Source organism: Mirounga angustirostris, unplaced genomic scaffold, assembly GCF_029215605.1.
Source record: "Mirounga angustirostris isolate CCGP_5_RB_7025 unplaced genomic scaffold, mMirAng1.0.hap1 SCAF_6, whole genome shotgun sequence".
Classification (NCBI taxonomy): domain Eukaryota; kingdom Metazoa; phylum Chordata; class Mammalia; order Carnivora; family Phocidae; genus Mirounga; species Mirounga angustirostris.
This window is the reverse complement of record NW_026991714.1, coordinates 82,013,533-82,031,201: the sequence shown is the minus strand read 5'-3', so window position 1 is coordinate 82,031,201 and position 17,669 is coordinate 82,013,533. Positions and strand designations below refer to the sequence as shown.

General features: G+C 41.2%; 1 protein-coding gene across 6 annotated transcripts in view; it reads left to right on the top strand.

Moving 5' to 3' along the window:
• Nucleotides 1-17,669, top strand: part of TBCE (tubulin folding cofactor E) — a 96,593-nt gene that overhangs the window by 59,023 nt on the left and 19,901 nt on the right. For all 6 annotated transcript variants that reach the window (XM_064594609.1, XM_064594607.1, XM_064594610.1 and 3 more), the window contains exon 4: nucleotides 14,587-14,772. In XM_064594609.1, the coding sequence (XP_064450679.1) occupies nucleotides 14,587-14,772 (186 nt within the window). The remainder of the gene's footprint in view (nucleotides 1-14,586; nucleotides 14,773-17,669) is intronic.

Below are 17,669 nucleotides of genomic sequence, written 5' to 3'. Positions count from 1 at the left end.
ACTATTTCACAAATGTCATACTTTCATTTCACTAGAATTACAAATTTCACTAGTTCTTTTTAAAAATCTTTTAATGGTTTTTTTTTTAAATTATTTTTTAAAGATTTTATTTTTCAGAGAGAGCACAAGCAGGGGGACTGGCAGGCAGAGGGAGAAGCAGGCTCTCTGCTGAGCAAGGAGCCTGATGTGGGACTCTCTCTCTCTCTTTTTTTAAGATTTTATTTATTTATTTGACAGAGAGAGACACAGTGAGAGAAGGAACACAAGCAGGGGGAGTGGGAGAGGGAGAAGCAGCCTTCCCACGGAGCAGGGAGCCTGATGTGGGGCTCGATCCCAGGAACCCGGGATCATGACTGAGCTGAAGACAGATGCTTAACAACTGAGCCACCCAGGCACCCTTCTTTCTCTCTTTTTTTTTAAAGATTTATTTATTTATTAGCATGTGTGTGGGTGGGGGGAGGGGCAGGGGGAGAGAGAGAATCTTGGGCAGACTCCCCACTGAGTGCCAAGCCCGACGCGGGGCTCAATCTCAGGACCCTGAAATCATGACCTGAGCCGATATCAAGAGTCAGAAGCTCAACCAACAGAGCCGCTCAAGTGCCCCACAAATTTCACTAGTTCTTAAATTAAAATCTATTTCATAAATGTGAGTTTCTAGGAACAATTGCTCACATGCAAAACCTAGTTGTTTGTATACATTTAGATAGGTATATAAACTATTGTTCTAAATTGTCTGGAATTTGGGGCACCTGGGTGGCTCAGTTGGTTAAGCATCTGCCTTCGGCTCAGGTCATGATCCCAGGATCCTGGGATTGAGCCCCACATTTGGCTCCCTGCTCGGCGGGAAGCCTACTTCTCCCTCTCCCACTCCCTCTGCTGTGTTCCCTCTCTCGCTGTCTTTCTCTCTGTCAAATAAATAAAATCTTTTTAAAAATTAAAATAAAAACAATAAATTCAACACTTGACAACACCTTGGGCTTTAGTTCAGCTTTGTATACGTGAGATGTTTAACATTAATAGCATTTATTTGCCAGTAAACATAAGATCTATTTGTGTGCTGTCCGCATAGAAAATTAAAGGAGATAATGTAAAAGTGATCTCTGTAATGTACTTCAGGAAAAGCACCATAATACTTTCTATTTGTTTAAACCATAATGTTTTATTTAAAATGTTATAGTTTTGGGTGCCTAGATGGCTCAGTCGGTTAAGCATCTGCGTTTAGCTCGGGTCATGATCCCAGGGTCCTGGATTGAGTCCCACATTGGGCTCCCTGGTTGGTAGGAAGTCTGCTTCTCCCTCTGCCCCTCACCTTGCTTGTGCTCTTTCTCTCTCTCAAATAAATTAAGGGAAAAAAATTAAAATGTTGTAGTTTTATGTTTTACTTTCAGTAATACTGTTTCTGCTGCACTACTTTATTTTCATAAGTATTTACAAATAGGACCTGTTGGCTGCCTCTGGTAGGACAAAAGTACCACTTCTTTCACCAATCTGCTCATTCTGCACAATTCAGCTACATTTATATTTCTTTGTCGAATACACTGTAGAACCAGGGTTTTTTTTGTGCTGCACATCCTTTCAGGAGGCATAAAACAATATATATTTTTTTAAAGTTCATGTATGTAAGTAATCTCTACACCCGACACAGAGCTTGAACTCCTCTAGATGGGTCAGTCTCTCTCTTCCCATGGCCCTTCACCATAGTCTAGCATGAGGTTCTTTATACAGTGTCTGTTTTCCAGGAGGGTGGAAATGGGGACTGTGGGGCCTCTTAAGGCTCAGGCTTCACTCTGTTGGTAAAAGCAGGTCACTGGGTGAGCCTAGATTCAAGAGGAGGGGAAATAGGTTTTACCTGTTGATGGGACAAGTGGCAAAATCACATTACCAAAGGGCATGTGGACTGGGAGTCATCTGTGGAAGTAATCTGCCATGGTTCACCAGCTGTCACAGTTATTCACAGCTCTTCCCCACACGAGGTTCGCTCCTCTCACCTCCAAGAGTCTTACCTTGAAATCCAGGGGGTTGCCATCTAAATTAGTTCCAGGTGCCGATGAGGCTCCTTGGATGCATTTTCAGGCATTCAGGAGGGGCTCCTTGGTCCGGATCTGTGAAATAAACAGTTCCTGGCCCTCCTCATACCTAAGATATAGGGATGAGAGGGAAGGAGAACCTGCTGTAGACGTTCTGGTTCCAGAAGGAGATGCACATGGCGGTCACTAATCTGTATGGCTCTGATCGGGCCTGGTGCTCATTGCCACTTCCTCTTACTCTGAGGAATGGAGTGTTCCTTGTTGAGGGCCCATTTCTGTTCCTTGGAAGCACAGCTTGCCAGTAAATGTAATAGTGGTAGATGATCCTATTCAAATCAAGATACCTGTAATACGAAAGCACCTTGCATCATTCTTGACACCTACTTGGCTCTCAAAAATGTTGAGTTGTGGAATATTACTTTCTCAATAGATGCTGCTCTTGTAACATTCAAAGCATTGGTGTTTAAACTTTTATGCACAAGTAAAATATATTAAAGATGGAAAATTCACAAATTAATGATACCATATTTCTTGAAGTTTCTGTGTAGTTTTTAAAATAATAACCTTTAATCTTCTTTCGTAATAACCTTTTGTTTTGCCCCTCCTGAATTCTTTTTTTTTTTCCTTAAGATTTTATTTATTTGACACAGAGAGAGACACAGCGAGAGAGGGAACACAAGCAGGGGGAGTGGGAGAGGGAGAAGCAGGCTTCCCGCTGAGCAGGGAGCCCGATGTGGGGCTCGATCCCAGGATCCTGGGATCACGACCCGAACTGAAGGCAGATGCTTAACAACTGACCCACACAGGCGCCCACCCCCCGCCTCCCCGATTTCTTAATTTGTGATTTGAAGCAGTTAAGATTTGATCGTCTCTACTATGTAGATTTGATCTACATGAATCCAGATGGCAGATACCATGGTGGGGGTGCTCATATACTGCATTTTTTTTTTTAACTGGGTATGTTTCTTAGATATATATATAAATATTTTTAAATTTAAATTCAGTTAATTAACACAATGTATTACTGGTTTCAGAGGTACAGGCCTGTGATTCACCAGTCTTATATAATACCTTGTGGGCATTACATCACGTGCCTTCCTTAATGTCCAGCACCCAGTTACCCCATCCCTTTACCCGTCCCCTGCAGCAGCCCTCAGTTCATTTCTTTTTACTCAGTTCGTTTCCTAAGATTAAGAGTTTCTTATGGTTTGTCTCCCTCTCTGGTTTCTGTTTGTTTTATTTTTCTCTCTCTTCTGCTATGATCCTCTGTTCTGTTTCTTAAATTCCACATATCAGTGAGATCATATGATAATTGCCTTTCTCTGATTGACTTATTTCGCTTAGCATAATACCCTCTAGTTCCATCCACATTGTTGCAAATGGCAAGATTTCATTTTTTTGATGGCTGCGTAGTAGTCCATTATGTACATATACCACATCTTTTTTTAAAATTTTTTATTGTTATGTTAATCACTATACATTACATCATTAGTTTTTGATGTAGTGTTCCATGATTCATTGTTTGTGCATAACGCCCAGTGCTCCATGCAGCACATGCCCTCTTTAATACCCATCATCAGGCTAACCCATCCTCCCACCCCCCTCACTTCTATAACCCTCAGTTTGTTTTTCAGAGTCCATCGTCTCTCATGGTTCGTCTCCCCCTCCGATTCCCCCCCTTCATTCTTCCCCTCCCGCGATCTTCTTTTTTTTTTTTTCTTAACATATATTGCATTATTTGTTTCAGAGGTACAGATCTGTGATTCAACAGTCTTGCACAGGTCACAGCACTCACCATAGCGCATACCCTCCCCAGTGTCTATCATCCAGCCACCCCATCCCTCTGACCCCACCCCCACTCCAGCAACCCTCAGTTTGTTTCCTGAGATTAAGAATTCCTCATATCAGTGAGGTCATATGATACATGTCTTTCTCTGATTGACTTATTTCGCTCAGCATAACACCCTCCAGTTCCATCCACGTCCTTGCCAATGGCTAGATCTCACTCGTTTTGATGGCTGCATAATATTCCATTGTATATATATACCACATCTTCTTTATCCATTCATCTGTCGATGGACATCTTGGCTCTTTCCATCGTTTGGCTATTGTGGACATTGCTGCTATAAACATTGGGGTGCAGGTGCCGCTTCGGATCCCTACATTTGTATCTTTGGGGTAAATACCCAGTAGGACAATTGCTGGGTCATAGGATAGCTCCATTTTCAACTTTTTGAGGAACCTCCATACTGTTTTCCAGAGTGATGCCCCAGCTTGCATTCCCACCAACAGTGTAGGAGGGTTCCCCTTTCTCCGCATCCTCACCAACATCTGTCGTTTCCTGTCTTGTTAATTTTAGCCACTCTGACTGGTGTGAAGTGGTACGTCATTGAGGTTTTGATTTGTATTTCCCTGATGCTGAGTGATGTTGAGCACTTTTTCATGTGTTGGTGATTTGGATGTCTTTGCAGAAATGTCTGTTCATGTCTTCTGCTCATTTCTTGATTGGATTATTTGTTCTCTGGGTGTTGAGTTTGATAAATTCTTTAAAGATTTTGGACACTAGCCCTTTATCTGATATGTCATTTGCAAATATCTTCTCCCATTCTGTCAGTTGTCTTTTGGTTTTGCCGATTGTGTTTCCTTTGCTGTGCAAAAGCTTTTTATCTTGATGAAATCCCAATAGTTCATTTTTGCCCATTTCCTTTGCCTTTGGCGATGTGTCTAGCAAGAAATTTCTGCGGCTGAGGTCAAAGAGGTTGCTGCCTGTGTTCTTCTCTAGGATTTTGATGGACTCCTGTTTCACATTTAGGTCTTTCATCCATTTTTTTGAGTCTCTTTGTGTGTGTGGTGTAAGGAAATGGTCCAGTTTCATTCTTCTGCATGTGGCTATCCAATTTTCCCAACACCATTTGTTGAAGAGACTGTCTTTTTTCATTGGCTATTCTTTCCTGCTTTGTCGGTTAGTTGACCAGAGTTGAGGGTCAATTTCTGGGCTCTCTCTTCTGTTCCATTGATCTATGTGTCTGTTTTTGTGCCAGTACCATACTGTCTTGATGATTACAGCTTTGTAAGAGAGCTTAAAGTCCGGAATTGTGATGCCACCAGCTTTGGGTTGTTTTTTCTTTTTTTTTCCCCAACATTCCTTTGGCTATTCAGAGTCTTTTCTGGTTCCATACAAATTTTAAGATTATTTGTTCCAGTTCTGTGAAAAAAGTTGATGGTATTTTGATAGGGATTGCATTGAATGTGTAGATTGCTCTAGGTAGCATTGACTTTTTTTTTTTAACCATTGACAAAGTTTTTTGTTTGGTTTTTTTTAATTATTTATTTATTTATTTGAGAGAGAGAGAGAAACAGCATGAGAGGGGATGGGGTCAGAGGGAGAAGCAGGCTCCCCGCTGAGCCGGGAGCCCGATGTGGGACTCGATCCCAGGACTCCGGGATCACGACCTGAGCTGAAGGCAGTCGCTTAACCAACTGAGCCACCCAGGTGCCCCCGTTGACAAAGTTTTATTCAGGTAAGTTGCTGATGGGGAGATTGGGCAGATGGATGAAACAGGAAGTATGCAACTATTCTCCAAATAATGGAGCTTAATTCCCAGGTTTTATAGAGCAATATTTTTCTTCCAATCCATGAGTGTGGAATGTTTTCCATTTCTTTGTGTCCTTCTCAATTTCTTTCATGAGTATTCTATAGTTTTCTGAGTACAGATCCTTTGCCTCCTTGGTTAGATTTATTCCTAGGTATTTTATGGTTTTGGGTGCATTTGTAAATGGGATCGACTCCTTAATTTTTCTTTCTTCTGTCTCATTGTTGGTGTATAGAAATGCAACTGATCTGTGCAGTGATTTTCTATCTTGCCATGTTGCTGAATTCCTGTATGAGTTCTGGCAATTTTGGGTGGAGTCTTTTGGGCTTTCCACATAAAGTATCATGTCATCTGCAGAGAGTGAGAGTTTGACTTCTCCTTTGTCTATTTGGATGCCTTTTATTTCTTTCTGTTGTCTGATTGCTGAGGCTAGGACTTCTAATACTATGTTGAAAGCAGTAGTGATAGGGGACATCCCTGTCATGTTCCTGACTGTAGGGGAAAAGCTCTCATTTTCCCCCCATTGAGAATGATATTTGCTGTGGGTTTTTCGTAGATGGCTTTTATAATATTGAGGTATGTACCCTCTATCCCTACACTGTGAAGAGTTTTAATCAAGAAAGGATGCTGTACTTTGTCAAATACTTTTTTTCTGCATCTATTGAGAGGATCATATGGTTCTTGTCCTTTCTTTTATTAACGTAGTGTATCACATTGATTGATTTGCGGCCCAGGAATAAATCCCTTGCAGCCCAGGAATAAATCCCACTTGGTCGTGGTGAGTAATCCTTTTAATGTACTGTTGGATCCTATTGGCTAGTATTTTGGTGAGAATTTTTGCATCCATGTTCATCAGGGATATTGGTCTGTAATTCTCCTTTTTGGTGGGGTCTTTGTCTGCCTTTAGGATCAAGGTAATGCTGGCCTCATAAAATGAGTTTGGAAGTTTTCCGTCCATTTCTATTTTTTGAAGCAGCTTCAGAATAGATATTAATTCTTCTTTAAATGTTTGGTAGAATTCTCCTGGGAAGCCAGTTAGCCCTGGGCTCTTGTTTGTTGGGAGATTTTTTTGATTACTGCTTTAATTTCCTTGCTGGCTATGGGTCTGTTCAGGTTTTCTATTTCTTCCTGGTTCAGTTTTGGTAGTTTATACATCTCTAGGAATGCATCCATTTCTTCCAGATCGCCTAATTTGTTGGCATATAATTGCTCATAATATGTTCTTATAATTGTTTATATTTCTTTGGTGTTGGTTGTGATCTCTCCTCTTTCATTCATGATTTTATTTATTTGGGTCCTTTCTCTTTTTGATAAGTCTGGCCAGGGGTTTATCAATCTTAATTCTTTCAAAGCACCAGCTCCTAGTTTCGTTGATCTGTTTTGTTCTTTTGGTTTCTATCTCTGTCTTCTGCTCAATCTTTATTAATCCTGTTCTCCTTCTGGGTTTAGGCTTTGTTTGCTGTTCTTTCTCCATTTCGTTTAGGTGTAAGGTTAGGTTGTGTATTTAAAACCTTCCTTGTTTCTTTCTTTCTTTTTTTCTTTTTTTTGAATAAGTGTTAGAAATTTATTAAGTGAAGATACAGAAAAAGCTGTTAATAGTGAGAGGGGTTCTGACAGGGTTGCCCAACCTTTCTTGTTTCTTGAGAAAGGCTTGTAGTATATAGTGCTATAGTCTTAGGACTGCCTTTGCTGCATCCCAAAGGTTTTGAACAGTTGTGTTTTCATTTTCATTTGTTTCCATGAATTTTTTTAATTCTTCTTTAATTTCCTGGTTGACCCATTCATTCTTTAGTAGGATGCTCTTTAGCCTCCATGTATTTGAATTCTTTCCAAATTTCCTCTTGTGATTGAGTTCCAGTTTCAAAGCATTGTGGTCTGAAAATATGCCAGGAATGATCCCAATCTTTTGGTCAGGTTGAGACCTGATATTGTGACCCAGGATTTGATCTATTCTGGAGAATGTTCCATGTGCACTCGAGAAGAATGTGTCTTCCTTTTTTTAAAGATGGAATGTTCTGAATATATCTGTGATGTCCATCTGGTCCAGTGTGTCATTCAAAGCCCTTATTTCCTTGCTGATCTTCTGCTTCAATGATTTGTCCATTGCAGTGAGGGGAGTGTTAAAGTCCCCTACTATTATTGTATTGTTGTCCATGTGTTTCTTTGATTGTTATTAATTGGCTTATGCTCCCATGTTAGGGGCATAAATATTAACAATTGTTAGATCTTGTTGGATAGACCCTTTAATTATGATATAATGTCCTTCCTCATCTCTTATTACAGTCTTTAGTTTAAAATCTAATTTGTCTGATATAAGGATTGCCACTCCAGCTTTCTTTTGATGTCCATTAGCATGATAAATGGTTTTCCACCCCCTCACTTTCAATCTGGAGGTGTCTTTGGGTCTAAAATGAGTCTGTTGCAGACAGTATATCAATGGGCCTTGCTTTTTTTTTATCCAGTCTGATACCCTGTCTTTTGACTGGGGCATTTAGCCCATTTACATTCAGAGTAACTATTGAAAGATATGAATTTAGTGCCTTTGTATTACCTATAAAGTGACTGTTATTTTATATTGTCTGTTCCTTTCTGGTCTATGTTACTTTTGGGCTCTCTCTTTACTTAGAGGATCCCTTTCAATATTTCTTGTAAGGCTGGTTTGGTGATCACAAATTGTTTTAGCTTCTGTTTGTCCTGGAAGCTTTTTATCACTCCTTCTGTTTGAATGACATGTTTCTTAAATATATTGAATATAATTATGTTCAACCCATGAGATGTTTTATATTGAGTAAATGCTTATTTAAAAAGTTGACTTCTGGGCACCTGGGTGGCTCAGTTGTTAAGCGTCTGCCTTCGGCTCAGGTCATGATCCCAGGGTCCTGGGATCGAGTCCCGCATCGGGCTCCCTGCTCATCAAGAAGCCTGCTTCTCCCTCTCCCATTCCCCCTGCTTGTGTTCCTGCTCTTACTATCTCTCTCTCTGTCAAAGAAATCAATAAAATATTAAAAAAAAAAAAAAAGTTGACTTTTTCTTTAAAGTTTTTACTTAAATGTCAGTTAACATACAGTATAATATTAGTTTCAGGTGTACAATATAGTGATTCAGCACTTCCATACAACACCCGGTGCTCATCACAAGTGCAGTTCTTAATCCCCATCACCTATTTAACCCATCTCCCCACAGCAATCAGAGAACAAAAAGAAATAAAAGGTATCCAAATTGTCAAGGAAGAAGTGAAACTTCCACTGTTTGCAGGTGACATGATATTCTATATACAAAACCGAAAGAGTCCACTAAAAAAATTGGTAGAACTGATACACGAATTCAGTGAAGCTACAGGATACAAAAGCAATGTACAGAAGACTTTTGCAATTCTACTCACTAGTAACGAAGCAGCAGAGAGAGAAATTAAGGAATCAATCCTATTTACAAGTGCCCCTAAAACAGTAAGATATCTAGGAATAAAACTAGCCATATAGCCAAAACGACCTATACTCTGAAAAGTATAAAACACTAATGAAAAAAAATTGAAGATGACCTAAAGAAATGCAAAGACATTCCATACTCATGGATTGGAAGAACAAATATTGTTAAAATGTCTATACTACCCAAAGCAATCTACACATTTAATGCAATCCCTATCAAAATACCAACCACATTTTTTACAGAGCTAGAAGAAACAATCCTAAAATTTGTATGGAATCACAAAAGACCCCGAATAGCCAAAGCAACCTTGAAAAAGAAAAGCAAAGCTGGAGGCATCACAATTCCAGATTTCAAGTTATCTTACAAAGCTGTAGTGATCAAAACAGTATGATATTGGCACAAAAATAGACACATAGATCAATGGAGCAGAATACAGAACCCAGAAATGAACCCACAACTATATGGTCAATTAATCTTCAACAAAGCAGGAAAGAATATCCAATGGAAAACAGTCTCTTAACAAATGGTGTTGGGAAAACTGGACAGCCACATGCAGAAGACAGGCCCAGCCAGCCCCCCGTGATTGCAAGCCAACTTAGCTCAGGTGCCAGTCATCTCACTGGAACCATCTTGGATTGTTAAAGCCTCAGCTGACTCCCAGCTGAGTGCAGTCACCAGGATCTTGTCACCTGACCCCATGAGAAACAAGGACAGTTCAGCTGAGCCAAGCTAACCCACAGAATTACAAGAAAGAGCAGACCATTGTTTTAAGCCGCTATGCTTTGGGGCAGTTTTTACGTAGCAGTGGAGAACAACTTTGCCTGAGGTTGTGTAAGAACTTTATCTTGCATATGTTAGTAACTGTAGTTTTTCTTAGCAAAACCGTACATAGTCCATATGGTGAAATTGTTATGTCATGATGTCATTGATACTAGACACCATAGGAGCCCAACTGAACACATTTGTCAGCCCCCGCTTGAGTGTAGAGAGTGTGGCTTCTGCAATATCCCAGTGTTTCAGAAGATGTCGGCTTATGTTTAATGCTATATTAGATACAATACTGTTTAGAAAGGACTGCTGCCTTGATGTGTGTGCGTATAGAAAGGCTTATGCTAGGCAATATAGTGATGGTTTATCTATTATGGCTTATTTAGTCCTTATAAATAACCTCATTTGATAGGGCTTGATAGATGAGGAGACTCAGGCTGAGAACATAAAATCGCCTCCCTGAAGTCGCATAGCCAGTAAGTAATGGAGCCCAGAGGGATCCCAGGTTTGTCTGACTCCAAAGCTGTACCATCTCCATCCTGCTCCTGCCTCCCATCTTAGGAACATATCTGTCAGGGCGCCTGGCTGGCTCAGTCGGAAGAGTGTGGTGACTCTTGATCTTGGGGTCGTAAGTTTGAGCCCCACATTGGGTGTAGAGATTGCTTAAATAAAAATAAAACTTAAAAAAAAAAAAGGGAAGATACATGTTGATTAGAAATTTAAGTTAGGGAATGTGTTTAATTTACCAAAATAAAGCGTCGATTTGTATCTTTATTATAAGCCCAGACAGAAATGTGGGAAAGGATAGTACACTAGTAGTCAGAAATCCAAGGTTTTTGGTCACGGCTGTGATACCTCTAACAGTGGACCCCAGTTTCCCCAACTGAAACGGGGCTGGATTAGATGAGAGTTTCTTAAGGTGGGACATGAGGCCCACCGACGTCAGAATGCCCTGGAGCACTGTTCTAAACAAGCAGATTCCTAGGATCCAGTAAGATTTTCTTTTTTTTTTTTTTTTAAGATTTTATTTATTTATTTGACAGAGACAGACACAGCGAGAGAGGGAACACAAGCAGGGGGAGAGGGAGAGGGAGAAGCAGGCTTCCCACCAAGCAGGGAGCCCAGTGCGGGGCTCGATCCCAGGACCCTGGGATCATGACCTGAGCCGAAGGCAGACGCCCAACGACTGAGCCACCCAGGCGCCCCTCCAGTAAGATTTTCAGAGGACTTTCTGATTATGTTTAGATGTTTAGAAGGTTAGGTTATGTTTATGAAGTCCTAGTCTAGATGATCTCTGAAGTAGATCCCTTTGAACTCTTAAAAAAAAATGATGCTGGCTGTATTTGATCTCTTTAGCTGAGTAGTATAACTGTGCTTCTTAAAACAGCACTTTTTTTTTTTTTAAAGATTTTATTTAGGGGTGCCTGTGTGGCTCAGTCGGTTAAGCATCTGCTTTGATCTCAGGTCGTGATCCCGGGGTCCTGGGATTGAGTCCTGCATCGGGCTCCTTGCTCAGTGGGGAGTCTCCTGCTTCCTCTCCTTCTGCCCCTCTCCCTGCTCATGCTCTCTCTCTCTCTCTCTCACACAAGTAAATAAATAAAATCTTTTAAAAATACTTTCTCTCATGGGCGCCTGGGTGGCTCAGTTGGTTGAGCAACTGCCTTTGGCTCAGGTCATGATCCTGGAGTCCCTGGATCAAGTCCCACATCGGGGTCCCTGCTTGGCGAGGAGCCTGCTTCTCCCTCTGACCCTCTCCCCTCTCATGTACTCTCTCTCATTCTCACTCTCTCAAATAAATAAATAAATCTTTAAAAAAAAAATACTTTCTCTCAGAGCAAGCATGCCTGAGAGGGGTAGGAGGGGCAAAAGGGGAGGGGTACAGGGGGAGGGGCACAGGGAGAGGGAGAAGCAGGCTCCCTGCTGAGTGCAGAGCTCTAACAGGGCTCCATCCCAGGACCCTGAGATTATGATCTGAGCCCAAGGCAGAAGTTTAACTGAGCCACCCAGGCACTCCCAGAACTGTTTTTTACAACATGAACGTTTCCTAGGGTTAAAATGTAACATTTTCTTGGAAGCTTCTGGTAGTCTGTGATCCTCTGATATCACAACATACTGTACAGACTCAGAATTTGATTTTACTGCAACAGAGAATTTAATTTCCTGCATCATCAGTTCTCCCCTCACCACTGGATTATTTTCAGCAGCATCCAGATCTGATATGCCCACACATCATCAGACATTCCCTCTTCTGATACCCTGTGTTCCTGCAGCCGTTGCCCTGTGCTCTTCTCCCCTTTGCAGTAAAGCCCCTCGGGACGAGAGTAGCCAGGGCCCCCTGTCCTCTCAGTGTCTGGAGCTTGCCCACTGGGCTGCTACCCCACGGCTTCTACCAGGGTTAACTTCCAGGCGCTAGATTTGGTGGCCAGCCTCAGCTGTCACCTTGCATCCTTCCCTAGTGCTGGACCTGGTTGTCCACTTTCTTCACCGGCTTCCAGGACCGCACACTCTGGGGTTCCAACGACCTCTGGGCCATTTCTTCTTACCCGTGGCATCACTTCTAACTTTTGGGGATCACAAGCCCCTTTTACACTGTGGTCATCTCTGCGGACCCACTGTAGAAAAGTGTGTGTTTATATGGATGAAATTTATCAGTCTGAGTTTTCATCCTTTTTACTTATGGTGACTTCTAGCTAGCTTTGATTTCTTTAAGAGTCAAAGGTTATGAGCTGAAATAGTGTTTATAATTTTTGGCAATATATGTATTTCATCATTTATTCTCCTAAGTGATCAAATGATAATAACATTTACGACTGTTTTATAGTGGTTACTTAGATCATCCTGAAAATAAGGTCTCATTGCCATGATGTAATGCTGAAGCCTGAAATTTAAGGGGTGCAGAGACCCATTTTGAATCTCTTGAAAAGCCTGACAAAGTGGTCATTACATACAGTAATATGATTAGTCTTAGTATTAAATCTACTAAAAATTGCTCTAAAACCTGAATAGAAATTGTGATGAAATATCCTATATTTCTGTAGAATTCTTCCCACATTCTCTCTTTTAGCCTCATATTTAGCCTTTTATTTTTTTTAAGATTTTATTTATTTATTTGACAGAGGGGGAGAGAGAGAGAGTGAGTGAGCACAAGCAGGAGGAGCAGCAGAGGGAGAGGGAGAAGCAGACTCCCCGCTGAGCAGGGAGCCTGATGCGGGGCTCGATCCCAGGACCCTGGGATCATGACCTGAGCTGAAGGCAGAAGTTTAACCAACTGAGCCACCCAGGTGCCCCATATTTAACCTTTTAAAATATATTTAGTTCAAGTTTTGTACCTAAGTCTGTTACCCACAAATGTTTTCATCTTTGTGTCATTCAACCTCTGTCTGTCTGTAGATGTGATTCCTCTATAGCTGTGTCATGTACAATTTGGTTTAGTGTTTAGAAATCTCAACATTATTTTGTGAGTAATTTTATTAAGTGTTACAGCTAGAATTTTTAATGACTACATCTGTCTGGTCTACTTAATAGTTCCTATCCAGCTGGGCTTTTTTATGGTTTCCAGAGTTCCTCAGTTACAAATAAATGCTATTATACGGAATCTTTGTAAATGCAATTTTGTTTTTTATTTTTAAATTATTGCCTGCTGACAAGTTCTCAGGAGTATGATTATACAATCAAAACCAAACCTGGCCTTGCAGTCTTTGAGGTGTTAGGATTTTTCTTTATTTTTGCCAGTTTTGTTGAAAAGAGTTTCATTATTTGAATTTGCCTTTCTTAATCATGAGCAAGGTAAAACTTTCCCCTGTGGATTTAATACTTCTGTTTCCTATTATGTGAATTGTCCCATATTCCTTGTCTGTTTATCTGTTGGGACTTACTACGCTTGTATAAGCTCACAACCCTTTTTGATCAATCATATCGATTATACGTTTGTATATTACTTTCCCTTTTATGCTGATTTTGATTTTTCAGCATAGAGAAAATTTTGCACACCTTCAGAACACTGCATTTATGGCCATTCTGGTGGATGATAATTTCTTTTTCTTTATTTTTTAAAATTGTGTGATTGCTGGGGCACCTGGCTGGCTCAGTCAGTACAGCGTGCAACTCTTGAGCTCAGGGTTATAGGTTCAAGCCCCACATTGGGTGTGGAGGTTACCTAAAAATAAAACCTTGAAAAAAAATTTGTAATTGCTTTTGTTTGCTACTATATTTATAAACAAATTTGTAAATGTAGGCATTTTACATTTGTGGCAGACTGACAGTTTATAAAGGATTTTCGAATGTGTCATTTAAAAAAATTTTTTTTTTTTTAAAGATTTTATTTATTTATTTGACAGAGAGAGGCAGCGAGAGAGGGAACACAAGCAGTGGGAGTGGGAGAGGGAGAAGCAGGCTTCCCGCGGAGCAGGGAGCCTGATGCGGGGCTCGATCCCGGGACCCTGGGACCATGACCTGAGCCGAAGGCAGACGCTTAACGACTGAGCCACCCAGGCGCCCCTAAAAAAAAATTTTTAAAGATTTATTTATTTTAGAGGGAGAGAGAGAGTGTGTTCGAGCAGGCGGGGGGCAGAGGAAGAGGGAGAGAGAGAGAGAATCCTCACACCAACTCCCCAACGCGGGTCTCGATCTCACACCCCTGAGACCATGACCTGAGCCGAAATCAAATCAGACGCTTAACCGACTCAGTCACCCAGGGGCCCCTTGAATGTGTCATCTTATTTAAATGTCCCCATTGATGATATTTTATCTGTTCTATTTCTCTTTTTTTCCAGGCACCCAACAGGAGGATCCTTTATTCGTCCCAACAAAGTAAATTTTGGAGTGGACTTTCTCACTGCAGTGAAGAATCGCTATGTGTTAGAAGATGGACCAGAGGAGGATGTAAAAGAGCAAATCGTTCTAATTGGAAATAAACCCGTGGAAACTATTGGGTTTGACTCTATTATAAAACAGCAAAGGTATGTAGGCTTGATAGTGGCAGAAATGACTTTGACGGTTTCATCACTGTTCAGAATTGAAGTTCAGCAGACTGTATGTTGGTACTCAGAACTTTGCCTCCAAATTGGTCTGTCCTTTCTGCACAAACAGCAAATTGAAATCAGAGGAATCCGAGGACTGAGTCTTCGGGGAAATTAAAATTCTTAATTTAGCGTAGGGTTGTTGGGCTTTTCTGGATTGGAATTAAAACATTAGTTTGCCCATCACTAATATTTATACCAGCCATCTTGTCTAATAAGTAACTGAGATTGACATTTTGGTCCTTTTCTATTTCATGGTGACATTTCTAGCGGGGTGATAAGTCAGAAGGGGAAACAGAGCTCTAAGTTTTTAACTGCCACGTGGCATGCTGGGCCCATCTAGAACCGAGTTAATTTCCATCTCTGGACGCACACCCTTTCTTCCCTGGGGTGCTTGTGAAATTGCAGAATCCTGGGCCCCATCCTAGACCTGGATCAGAATACCATGGGCTCTTGCTTTTAAGAAGTACCCCAAATTATTATGTAGAAGTGTGAGGGACACTAAATAACACCCTATAAAGCTGCTGAGTGCAAACATTCCATTCTCTGAAACTCTCTGTACACTGGTTCTGTGAAGAGGCCTTCTGCCCACTCCGATGCACAGGCTGAATCACAGTGAGTAGAGGCTGATGTTCCACAAAAACACAACTGCACAAGAACCTTTCAGATGAGGGTCAGTGCTGTAGTGTTTGACCCGGACCCGGAGAAGGTGGCCTAGTAGTGCCCCCTGGTGGCCACAGTGGAGAGTACATTTGTAGCCACTTGGCTTCTTACTTTCTCTGCCTCTCAAGTCAAATAAACCGTGGTTTTGTTTAAGTCCATTTATTTGCTATCTTATTTTGCCGTTATTGTGAAGATTTAACATGACACCAGATGTAAAGTGCGCATGGTGACCATGTTGAAGAATAAATTCATTTCTGGATACCTCTGCTTTTTAGCGTAGGTGACCAGCCTTAGCAACAACAACAGAAAACTCAGAGGAACCATCCAAATACCTATAAACATAGAATGGATAAATAAATTATGCTGTATTCATTCAGTGGCAGTGAATGTGAGCAAAAACAACTGCTCGCGGCAACAATACGGGTGAAATCTCATTAACATAGCGTCCAGCCCAAGGAAGTACACCTTGAATGATTCTGTCTGTATGAAGGTCAACAACGGGCACAACTGATCGATAGTGTTAGAAGTCAGGCTAGATGGTTTTGAGGGGAGGAAGCAAGGGTCAGGGGCACAAAGAGGACTTCCCAAGTTCCGGGGATGTATTTCTTGATCTGGGTGATGGTGACCTGTGCGTATTTATTTAAAATCACTGAGATGTGTACTGATGTAGAGGTAGGCTAATGCATATACTCTTCCTATGTGGGATTTTTTTCAATAAAAAATAAGTGAAGGAGGAAAACTCAGAATAAATCGAGATTAAAAAAAAAAAAAAACTTGACCGTTAATTACAAAGCAGCTTACACTCACTGTTGAGAATTTAGAAAATAGAAATCAAACAAAAGGAAGTCGTGACTCATGCTACCACTGAGAGATAACTTTCATGGATCTTTTTTGCTCTTGATCCTACTGGTTTACTTGGATTTAAAGAACTATGTGCTTTATAGGGTTGGAGTTCTTTGCTTCATCTTCCCATTTAAAATGCAACTATTGGGGGGGAAAAGGTGCAAATATTGAAACATCTTTTACCCCAAAAGAAGCACATTTTTTCTTACTGGCTAATCTGAATACCATGGCTCTGTGAAAATTGCAAACAGATTTTCCTCCCCTAGCTTATGAACGACTGTATAACTCATGAATTCTTTTAGTGCATGACCTAACTACTGGAGTATCATGGCGTTTCATAGTTAGCTAGTGTTTCCCTTGGAACGGACCCAGTGTTGGAGTCAGGCTGTGTTCAGACGTTAGCCACCTTCCAGCTCTGACACTTTCTAAGTTCTAAGCCTGAGTCTCCTCCTTTACGAAACAATACCTAAGCTGTTAGACCTGCTGCGGCTAACACGGGAGACTGTGGGTCAATACTGGAAAGAATCCTCCACTTGAAACCATCGTGGTATCTCCTTAACGATATCCAGCTGACCAGCTCTGAGTTTGTACCACTAAGACTTATGGAAACGGAATTTAAAAAACCCCAATAAAAGCCAGTATGTATCCCTTCTCTTGGAGACGGCTTTGGCTCTGAAGTGAGGTCTGTGCTGAGAACTGGGTTCCCAAGTTCTGTGGCAAGGTTTCCCTGGGCACTGCAGCCAACTCAGTGGGCACAGCGGGCATTTTTAATTTTAGAGGGAAACAGTGGCCTCTGTTGGACACGGAGCAAACTATTAGTTTGAAGTTGTTCAGTTTCGTGATAATCCTACAAATCCTTTTATTGGTGTCCCATGCTTGCAAAGCTGGGTTTTTGGTGTTCCTGTGATAAAAAAGCAAGTATCTCCTGAAAAGCATCGTGAAACAAGACATGAAGGTAGCGATGTCCAATCTGATTCCAGGGTTTAGGAAGTTGTGCTGGGCCCAACTGACACTCAGTTTGAAGGACACACATAATTATTACGTTGTTTGGCCCTAACTACTTACTAAATGTAAACTGTGGTGTGTTTTGTTTTGTTTTGACTTACGGGCACACTGAAAAAATTACTGAAACACCAAGGGCGCTGTGAACTTGAGCCAGTTTGGGAGCCTCTGCCCTAGACCTTTGTTGCTGCCTTTCCCCCAGTTTCTCATTACTGTAATAGCACATGCCTGGCGTTTCAATCGGAGTGTTTCCCCCAAGGGTGGTCAGTTTTTTGTTTATTTTTATAAATACTTACAAAATAACTTACTGTATGTCAGGCAGTATTCTG